Source organism: Otolemur garnettii, unplaced genomic scaffold (assembly GCF_000181295.1).
Source record: "Otolemur garnettii isolate 467f Iridium unplaced genomic scaffold, OtoGar3 scaffold00028, whole genome shotgun sequence".
NCBI classification, from domain to species: Eukaryota; Metazoa; Chordata; class Mammalia; order Primates; family Galagidae; genus Otolemur; species Otolemur garnettii.
Window position 1 is genome coordinate 16467098 of NW_003852423.1, and position 11764 is coordinate 16478861.

General features: G+C 36.7%; 1 protein-coding gene across 1 annotated transcript in view; it reads right to left on the bottom strand.

The window, feature by feature from the left end:
- The window catches only part of DPY19L1 (dpy-19 like C-mannosyltransferase 1), a 106722-nt gene that overhangs the window by 10849 nt on the left and 84109 nt on the right, over nt 1-11764 (bottom strand). The window contains exons 12-15 of the mRNA XM_023512425.1: nt 11293-11373; nt 6072-6173; nt 3944-4015; nt 1761-1810 (exon numbers count right to left, since the gene is read on the bottom strand). Coding sequence (XP_023368193.1) covers nt 1761-1810; nt 3944-4015; nt 6072-6173; nt 11293-11373 — 305 coding nt within the window. The remainder of the gene's footprint in view (nt 1-1760; nt 1811-3943; nt 4016-6071; nt 6174-11292; nt 11374-11764) is intronic.

Below are 11764 nucleotides of genomic sequence, written 5' to 3' on the forward strand. Positions count from 1 at the left end.
CCCAGACCATTATTTCTTAAAACATCAGAAAGCCTGTGACTCTCACACACTCAGTGCCTGTCCTGGAACCACTCATACCCCACCTCTTTATTTTATCTTCTCACGGGAAGCAAAATTCTTATTGTGCTTTAGCTGATCATCATCTCTCTCTCCCTTAAAAAGAGCTCTTCAGCAGTCCCTAGAGAGAGGGCAGTAACAAAATGGAAAAACATTCTTTCCCTCACAGAACTCACATTTAAGTCAAAGGAGACACAAAAAGCAAATGAATGTTTTTCTCATGGTGATGAATGCAGACACAATAGGAAACAGGGTGAAAGCCTCAGGGAGAGGCAGGGTGCCCAGCAAGGCAAGCGTTAATCTTTCTGGGTGCTTGCCGACTGGGTGACATCTGAGTCCTGGGGAGCTGAGAGTGTGAGCCCTGGGATCCTGTAGGGAAGAGCATTTCAGGTAGAGGGAAGAGAGGATGCAAAAGCTCTATGGTAAGGAGGCTCTAGCCGGCTACACAAAGATGGTGTGATTAACAAAGAGAAAGTGAGGGAGCGGGTGATGGAGGAGAGACCAGAGGGGCGCTGGACACCATGATGGGGACTCTGCTTTACGCTGAATGATTTGGGAAATGACTGGACAGCAGTGGCAAGATCTAACTTCCGTTTTAAAGGCTCATCTTGCTGCTGTGTAGAGCAGAGCTGGGGCAGCGAGGGCAGAAGTAGAGAGTCAGTGGGGAGGTAGGGAGGCAGTAACACAGCGGGTGGCAGTAACATGGACCCGGGTGGTGGTGATCAAGGTAGTCACAGACTGGATGCAATTCTGCAGGTGACGATGATGGGGTTTACAGATGGATGGGATATGGCATGTGAGATAAAGAGCAGAAGTAAAACTGATGCCAGGATTTTTGAACTAAGCCACTAAGAGAGCAGAGGTCCATGTGAGACAGTGAGACAGGGAGACAGGGAAGTTCTCTAGACGCATTCTGGCAAGGAGAGTGGTCAGAGGTTCAGTAGTATGTTCAAAACCTGAGATTCTCACCAGGCACCCAGGCAGAGATGACAAATAGTTATCAAATAGTTATATGCATAAATCTGCATTTAAAGGAAAAGTGTGGGTTAGAGATAGAAATGTGTGAGTTGACAAACACACGTTCTGGCTTAAGTACTGATATGTTCCCAAGACCTAGAGCAACGTGCGGCATATTTGATGTCTTCTTCTGAATGAATGAACAAATGTATCAATACATCCCTAAGTGAGGTACCAATAACCCCTACATAATCTGATTTGAGAAATACTGGCAAACTCAGTAAACATATGGGGTAAGTGAAGGAGATGAGATGGTTCTTTCTTTATTCTTCTTCATGCCAAGTAAAAACTATTACTATTTACTGGGCACATATAACGTTAATATGCTTAGTACATCACACTAACTCTGATTTTATAACCATTTATTATCGCAATTTACAGCAATGAAAGGGAGTGTCAGAGCCACTGAGTGGCAGCCAGGACAACATGTGGACTGATTTCAGAGGCAACCCACTCTTCCCTGCGCCATGCTGCCTCTTGTCTACTTTACTACCAGTTCCTGAGTAAAGGGGTTTCAGGGAACATACTACCTTCCACATTGAAGGGAATAATGGGAAAAGCTAAGAAGGGGAATGACAACAATAAAAAACATCAAACGTTGAGTGTACAGCACACAAGTGTAAAATACACTGTAAATTTTAATTTAATAAATAGATAGGTAACAAAATTCTCAATAGCATATTTACCTTATATGTGTCTGTTGCTTAGCTAAGACACCCCATATATCACTAATAATCTGTAAATAGATTTTAAAACACATTAGAAAAGCTGTCTGGAGAAAAAAATTTTAACAATATATCTAAACATTAAAACTTCTAATTAAAAACATGAGAAGTATGGAGACAAGAGTTAAGTTTGAAAATAATAATTATAATATAATCTTGTTTGTATAGTATTTGATCATAACTAATACTCAACAACCCTGCTAGCTAGATTATATTATCTTCATTTTGTAAATGAACAATGGGCTCAGATGGGATAATTAAATGATCTCCCCAAAGGTGGACAACTAAGAGCACTGCCGGATCCGGAAACCAGAATTTCTGGTTTCAAGTTCATCTTTATTTAGTACTGTTTCCACCATGCCAAGACAGTTGGTATGACCTCTACTTAATTATACACACACAAAACTGGAGAGCTGTCTCAAAGACTGATAACCACAGTGAAAAGCATTTGTAACACACTCACTGGTGCTTTCATAGTCAGCAGTAATGAGGTCATCTCATCTGAAATCCTAGCCCTGGTATGGATACTCTACTATACTGCTATCAGGTTTTAATGCAGCCCCTAGAAGAACCACTTGGCCACTGTTTAAATCTATAATGCTTTCCTAATCAATCCAAATTAATTCTGGTCAAAAGTCCTACCTCCTAGAATTGCCCACAATGCTAAGAAGCCAGGATAGGTGTGACCTTATTTTCAAGTGGCATGCTTGTAAATAATTGCAAATAATCATGCTCTTTCATTTGAATCTTTTCCTTTTGAATCAAACAGCCCAGCTAATTGTTTTTATTATCTCTTGTCACCCACGTTGCTGTCTTATGAATACATTCTGGGTGGCCAATGTCTAGTATTGTTTAAGTACCTACTAGATACAAACCCATATAAAGAATATAAAAGTGCAAAGCAAGCACAGAGCCTGGCACGGGTGGGAACTGATGATTAACTGATCTGAGTTGAAAAGTGCTGATCCATCCAGTGCACAGAAGGAAGTAAATCTCAATGAAAATCAAGCTGGGAGAAGGGAGCAGAGGGAGTGGGTAAATTCGCCCCTACCGGGACGGTGCACACTGGGTGGGGACCATGCTTATAACCTTGACTCAGTTTGTGCAAAAAACAAAGTATGTAAACAAAACACCTGTACCCCTTAATATTCTGAAATAAAAGATAAAACAACCAAAAAAGCACTGTGAGAGTACAAAGCCAAATACCCCAGAGGCCCAGTGAAGGGAAGGTGCAGAGACTAGTCTTCACTCTTCCCTTGCAGCTTAACAGTCAAGACATAAGGGTGCAAGAACATCTCTCATCTACCCACTCCACATGTGTCAAAATGGGGATTACTGCAGTGTCTCTATATCCCAAAGGGCTGTTGAGTACCAGTGGAAATACTCATGTGAAAACGTTTTGGAAAGTAACAAAGCACAGTGCACATATAGGGTGAAGAGTTCTTACAGTATAGAAAATTCTACAAATATGTACATATATGACATTGTATTAACACACAAATCACTAGCTACAGATCAAAAAACTTTTAAGGTCTTCCACCTCTTTTTTGAACACAGATTAACCTCAATTCATTCTCAAGACAGGTGTAGTTACAGAGTTTACAAATTCTTAAAAGGAGAGAAAATACGGCAGCTGTTCCTCTTCAATGAAGACTGGCGCTTCTCTGGCTTGATTTACATCTAGGTTTAAATTTCACTATTAAAGACACATTGGGGGCCTAAATGTTTTATTTAGTTAATACATTATTAACACTCTCTTTTTCTTTGTGATTAATAATAAATATGATCCAGGAGTTATTAAACACTGTACTAATCACTTAGAAAAAAATATATTATTATTGTAGAGAAGTATTATCTAAAAGTTTATAGTGAGTCAGTAATAACTTACAGAGGCAAAACCAAGTTGTATCTAGGTCAGTATGGTCTCCAATTACGTCTGATACATGACTACAGAGCCTGAGCTATCCTTTTCTTATGTCTATTTCATGCTAGCTGACAGAAGAATATTTTTAAACCTGTAAATGTCTATGAAAGTTTATCACTAAGAAAATACAGAAAAACACTATCAGATTAACATGTGGCCAAGTATATATAACTGCCATGTAAAAATAAGAAAATATTTAAAAAATAAGTGAGGGTTATACCTTTCTAACAATTGCGATGAACACTACCAGAACAACTGGAAGCAACAATGTCTTTGTATATCTCACCGGAGTCTGAAATTTAAAAAGAAATTTGTTACAGATAAATGTTATTATAACCTAACAAAATTGCACTTTAAATAATAAAACAGATGAATTCCTGAAAGTAGAAGAAATACGAACATTTACCCACGAAAGGTTCGATCTACTGTGATTCCTATCATAAAAATGAAGGTCCATTTCCACAGAAACATACTTCCCCAAAGTGTCGAGTTGAAAAACTCTAAAAATAAAGTTCCTCGACACTTGTTAAGTGTGAAATGAGATTACTATTCACTTTTTGCATTCTACTTGTCTAATTAGAGAGCCCAACTTAATACTCATTTGAGGGAAGTTGAGTTCCTTTAAATGAAATAAGCTCCTCCTATACATGTTGTGGGGAATAAAAATCTAACCCGTGATACACAGACACACACTGTCTCTCATTCACTCGCACACAAAATAACCAATGCTTACGACTGAAACAAAAAGACATTTTTACATCTTCTTTAGTAACAGATAACCCAGACCAACATTTTCAATAGGTAAGTCACACACATTGCAATCCTGCGCACCTCTCAATTATCCCTCCACTCAAAAACCATTGTTAAAATTTTGCTCTTACACCTTCCGTATGTTAATTACGGGGCAGTAAGAACATACTTTCTATTCACTCCATTACACCTTGAGACTCTTTCCACGCAGTATGCTTCACATTACACAGTGCCAAGTTACATCTTCCCCTTTCCTCGCTATCGGCGCACCATGAAAGGGATGCACTCGCCGAACTGGCACCGTATTCTGTCTCTAAAGCACAGTCCCTGTGACTTCCAATACTTCTGAAGGCGGGCAACGGCATGCCAGGAAAAGCTTGGCTGTTTTTTTCAAACTGACTGAAGTCACACTATGCCTCAATATATAATTTCCTTCATTACATAACTGATGGTTAATACTCTGAGGCAGTAATAGCATGTATAATGTCCTCAATAATGTTAAAGAACTTCCGCCAAACCTTAATTCTCTTCTAATGTTTGAAGGAGTCTTGACCTCCTATGAACATGCATTTTAATGTCTCACAAGATACTCTTCTTTTGTTTCCCTCAGTAGGTTCAACATTATGATTCGAATGCTTTTTATCAGCCATTATGTGTCATGACCATTTTCTAGAACACAATAAACGAAGACCGATAGGCCAATGTCATCAACAATACACCTGCAGAATACACTTGACTCAGAATGCCTGGGTGGTAAGAGTTTAGCTCTGTGGTGCACTGGTATCAGGGTGCTGAGTGAACACAGTGGGAGCACAGGTGTAAATTAATTATCAAGAGTATTGTTGACCAGTTTAATATATACACATATGTACCTTTTAAGGAAAGGAAAATGTGGCATAGACAAGATATAATAAATAAGTATCACAAGTACACAGGCCCACACACATTTGTTGAACCAAACCAGCTCAAAAATATTATTTTATTTAAAATACCAAAGTATTTTCCTATGTATTATCTCATTCTGTCTTGACAGTATCTATTTGTAGCATACTACTAGAAGCTATTACTAGTAAACTACAACACAAAGAATGAGAGTTACTTGTTCAAGAACATCAAGTAAGATTGCAAGCTTCTGTCTCACAATCCACTCAACTACTTTCTGGTTTCCTTCTAAATGTCTGAGTGCAGTTTTGGAAAGAAATACGTTGTTGGGATGAAAAACTTGCACTCAATGATATTTCAAAGCAATGAGATGATTCAAACAAGCACAAAATAAGTGGAGATGTAAAAGCTTGAGAGCCTGACTGAATTAATGCTGCGTCTGAAAAGAGGCAGGTTAAATGCCTCTGTGTTTACTCACCCAGAAAACGATTTCTAGTCTGAACGCATACTCCCGAATTATAAGAATGAGAAAAAGCCATATATTTCAGGGAGCTGTACTAATGTAAATAGGAAAATCCTCCTTTAAGCTACCAGATTTTCCTTTTCCTTCAAACCGAGATAACTGTACATAAAAAGTCTAAAATAACAGGAGCACTGATTATAAAAAAAATGAATAGTTTGAAATCTAAGAAAAGAAAACAGGAATCACATCTTACCTCCTTTTCCATAAAGTCAAACTCTGCTGCACAGGTGTATAGTAAAGTATCAAAATCCTTATAACTGAAGAATTTTGATGTTAGTAAGTTGCCAATATGAGCCTAGTAAGAAACAAAGTGAGGTACCATTAAGCCATATATTGTAATAATGCATTTTAATCTTAATAGTATCTAAAAATAGTTTTCACTACACCATAGAGTGCTCTGTGCCCACATCAGGCTTGATTTTATTAAAGAAGAAAGTGCTATATTCTCCAACTTCACAGTTCTTCCTTCTTTTGCTGAGTAAGTGACAGCTCCAGCAACACCCTACCTTGCACACCCATCAATACACCAAGGGCTTTTACCCTTGGGTTTTGCCTGCTCATTATGCTAAGCCTGGGAAGAAACAGGCTACACCACATCTTCTTTGCTGGAGCCTACCAGGAGTTGTGGGCTTGGGAACACATATAGATTTCTGTCAAACATAGAGGGACAAAGAACTACGGAATAAAAACAGAAATATTAATTCCATATTCTGGAAAGGGGACTGAAAAGACTACTTCAATAAACTAGAAACAGGCAAGCCTTGGAATAAAAGGTATCTTATTGAATTATAATCAACTCTTGTGTAATTCTTTACAAGCTATCAGGCACTCTCATATTACCCCATATACCTCCGACAGAAAGCCGTACAAGGAAGGTGGAATTATTTTAGTGAGAAAACTAAGGCTCAAAGCCATAAAACATATGCCCAACTTTCAAGTTCATTATTATCTGAAGAGTCAAAGATGAGAGAAGTTACATTTAAGAGAAATCATAACTGAAGTTCTGCATGAGACACAGTATCTATAAGAAGTAGAAAGATGAGGGTAAAATTAGAAACTAAAGGGTGGTGGGAATGGGATGAAGCATTTCAAAATACTCTTGTCTGGCTGGGGGAAGAAATGTATGCTGTGAAGTTTAAGAAATCAGTAGGGAGAATATATAGCACCTAAAATAGCATAAGAAAACACATCCCAAATAAAGTGATAGGAAATAATTATATTTCTCATTAATTATAATGATAATTGCTATATGTGTAAAGAGCCTAAATTCACTAATTAAAGGACAGATGCTCAAATTAGATTTAAGGAGAAAAATGCAATTTATGTTATTCCCAAAAGACATACTTAAAAGTACACAGAAAAGTTGAAACGGGAAGAATAGAAGATATTGCAGATAAAAGAAAAAGAAAATAATCTAAATTAGCAATTGTGATATTTCACAAAACTGAATTCAAGCTCACTCCAGATAAACCTAAGAACATCCTAAAGAAATTGAAATTTTGGTAAAGAAAATTTAGTAAAGAAATTTTTGATAACCTAAAAGAAAACTTCACGCCCTGAGGGCTTCATTTTTAATTTTACCAAACATTTAAGGAAGAAATAATACCAATTCTATACAAATTCTCTCTGAAAACAGAAGATAGAATGTTTCCCATGATTTTATGAGGCTACGTTATCCTGAAACAAAAACCAGACAAAATCATTACCAAAAAAGAGGCAAAAATTCTTTAAAACAATAGGTTATTATATATAACTATATATAATAATAATAAAATAATAAAACTCAGCAATATACAGAAAGAGTAGGTATATGTCCTGGGCCAACACTCACCACCAAATAATGTGGAGACTTCCAGATATGGCGGAGTGAAGAAGGTAGCAACTTCTCTGCCCCAAATTTATGATTGGCCAAAATTGTTAAAAACAATTGTATTAGGCTATAGAAATTGACCAAAGTGAAACAACGAATTGAGATGAATTTATTCATTAAAAATTGATGAAATGGGCAGCGTCCGAGGCTCAGTGAGTAGGGCACTGGCCCCATATACCGAGGGTGGCAGGTTCAAACCCAGCCCTGGCCAAACTGCAACCAAAAAATAGCTGGGCATTGTGGCAGGCGCCTGTAGTCCCAGCTACTTTACTTGGGAGGCTGAGGTAATCAGCCATTGCTTAAGCCCAGGAGTTGGGAGGTTGCTGCGAGCCGTGTGGCACCAAGGCACTCTACCAAGGGCGATAAAGTGAAATGTCTCTACCAAAAAAAAAAAAAAAAAAACCAACTGATGAACCCTAGGTAAAAACAGATTCTATGGCATTCTTGCCTTGGTTGCTCCCAACCACCTGCATCACCACCTTCTCCAGTTTGGTCATTGAAATAGTTCTACCAGGCAGAGCCTGGTTATGAAAAGCAGAACCTTTGCTCCTAGAAGAGGCTGACCTGATTTGACATAGAGAGCAAATAACTCAGAGTATTATCATTAAAAGAAGCAAACTCAGCAGGAAGTGAAGGGTGAAAACTCAGCTCTGCCAGCCTAAGGTTGCAATCCTGGTGAAGTGAACAGAAAATTGGCAGACTAGCCAGAAATTTTACAGAGAAATTCTAGAAATAAGACAGTATCAAGGAGATAGAGAAGCTCTCACATCCCTGGAGGGCTGGTAAGCTGTACTCATGTATACAGGAGATCCAAGAGAACCCAAGCTCTCCACAAACCCATGGCCGACTGGGAGGTGACATACAAATCCAGAAGAAACCTGAGAAGGCATGGCAGGTAGGGAATGATGGGGGCAAACCTGATGTTCAGAAAAGTGTTAACAGCTACACTATGACCCTGCCATATATACAAGGTCAGACTACTATGTTCACGAACTCATCCTAGAAAAGTGGGATATATTTCATTGCTGAATATCACTATGGTCACCTTTGAAGTACTCCCGTTGGAAAACTATGCCCTGATGCAAGTGCCTAGTCCACCCTGCAGAGCAATTTTGGAACTCTTTCCTGGAATGGCCATTAAAGCTGTCTTCATTATGAGACTGGACAATTAAGCTCATGAACTCATCCTATAAAAGATGTTACATACCTCATTCCTGAATATCACTATGGTCACCTTCCAAGTACTCCCCTTAGCCATCTGGTAACCGTAGTGATATTCAGCAATGAGGCATGTACACTTATTTCAGGCCAAAATTTGCAAACTTAATTGTCAGATCTTTTATGACAACAGCTCTGATGGTCATTTATAAAATAGAGAAATATTTACAAAAATATTTCTCACATTATTACATAAATATAAAAATATTAGAAACATATAATATGAATTTATTAATTTTTCGTATTTATGGCAACCATTGGGACACGCTGTATTAGGCCTGAATGCTACCTACCCTTTGAAAAACTAGCTGGCAAGGCTGGCCCTTGGCTGGCATCAGGGAAAATGATTGGAAAGTAAATGCACGGAAAGAGATGTACCATGCAAAGAGTAACCACAGTGCTGGTGTAGCTAACTCTATTAGCATGAGACAAAATAAATTTTCAGATAAGAAATATCACAAGAGATGAGGAGGGAAAAACTCGATAATGATAAAAGGGTCAATTCATCAGGAAAATGTAACAATAATGAATGTACATTCACCTAATATCAGAGCTCTCAAAATACATGAAGCAAAAACTCACAAAACTTAAAAGAGAAATAGATAACCGAGCAATTACAGATTTTAATCTTGCTCTCAATAACTGATAAAGCAAACAATAGAAATTCAACAAGGATATATAAAAAATGAAAAACATTATGAACAAACTTGATTTGATATTTATGGACCATACAACTCAGTAACCACTGAATACTTTTTAAAAACATACAGAGAATAGAATACTCTCCAGGAAAGGTAATATGCTAGGCCATACAAGTCCTCAATATATTTTAAAATTGTGAAAGATATTCTCCAAACACAACAATCAAATTTGAAATAAAAACAAAAATCTGAGAAATACTCAAATATTAAAAAATTAAATACCATACATTAAATAACCTGAGTCAAAAAAAATCTCGCCGGAGGAGTTTGGAAATTACTTTGCACTAAACAAAAATGGAACAATGACAAAACCTGATGATATGCATAAAAGGTAGTATTGAAATATAGCTTCCAATATCTGTATTATTAGAAAGATCTCAAAATAAGATTTCACCTCAAGAACTAAAAAAAGAAAAGAGCAAATTAAGCCTCAAGGAAACAGAAGAAAAAATAATAATAAAGAACAGAGTGAAAATCAATGAAATATGAGAGAAAAAAATAATACAGAAAAACAACAAAACCAAAAGGTGGTCAGTATAAAGATCAAAGAAATTGGTATCTTAAGCAAGACAGCCCATGGGAAGAAAACAAGAGACAGAAGACACAAGTTATAAAACTCATGGAATGAAAAAGAAAATAATGCTAATATTCTAAGGGAAATCTAAAGAAGAATAAAGTACTAGTTTTATTGTTTTGTGCCAACAAATTAGACAATATAGATGAAATGAACAAATTCCTAGAAAACACAAATTGCCAAATCTGAATAAAGACCTAACAAAGATGCTGAGCTAATAATTAAAAATATTTACATGAAGAAAAGTGTAGGCCCACATGTCATCAATTAATATAATAAACCATATTAACAGACTAAAGTAGAAATACTAATCATTTCAATAGATGCAGGAAAGGCATGTGATAAAATTCAACAAAATTCAACATCTATTCGTGACAATAAGCAAAAACCTTAAATAAACAATAATAATGACAACAGCAGCTAATATTTACTGAGAACTGACCCCATGCTACACTGAGCAAGTTCTTTTTTTTTCGGTTGCATTTAGGTAAATTGTCTGAGGTCTCACAGGTAAGATGTGGCAAACAAAACTGGAACCTAAGCCTGTCTAACACCAGAGTCAATAAACTTAAATGTTACACTTTGCTAAAAGAACGATTTGTTTACATAATAGAAGTTTTTCTAAAGGAACCAGAATTCACTGCTGATTGAGTCAAATTTAAGTAAAATGTGCAAAGAAGAAATACTTCAGCCATAGGTTACACCTCATCTGGCTATGCCAAGGGCAGCACTGATTAGCAGAAAGATGGAAAATCAGGAATAATCTAAGAAATAGCTCACACAGATCCCAAAGGACAGGGAAGTGTGTCTAATTTTCTTCACAGAGAAGGGCAGGTGGAAATGCTTAACAGTGGTCAGCCTTGCCATCCTCTTAGACCTAAGTCAAAATTAAGAATTAACGAGCTGATACCCTTGTTCAAAACGTCTATATTCCTAGAAATACTAAAGTTACAACTAAATTATTGCTAATTTAGAAATAGCAGTCTGTATCATTTTTCTCCCTGGGTTAGGCTGTGACAGAAATGACAATTTTACCTAAATCAATACTTACATCATCTGCAATGCCAAAGATTTTAGATGTCAAATATTTGAGTGTGACAGTTCCAAATAACCAAAAACATCCTTGTATAACCTAAAAAAAACAAAAACAAAAACAAAAACAAATTTGATGCATCATATTCCATAGACAAAGAAGAAAAAATATAAATGCTTTAATCATACATGAAATGAGCATGTTTCCAACACAAAATGCCAAAAAATGCACCTCAACTTGAGATAAAGAGTGCTACTCCAAAATCAAGAGGAAATAACTAGCAATAAAAATATATACACATCTTATCAAAATTAATATATTTTATAGGAGATATACACAGCAATTGCAGTTAAATTTCCCCTCTGACTGAGCTGGAACACATTCTTCTTAGTAAAGTATCTCGAGAATGGAGAAGCAAGAATCCAATGTACTCAATTCTAATATGAAGGCAGCAGATGATCTAATACTTACTCTCATAAGAAAAAAAAAA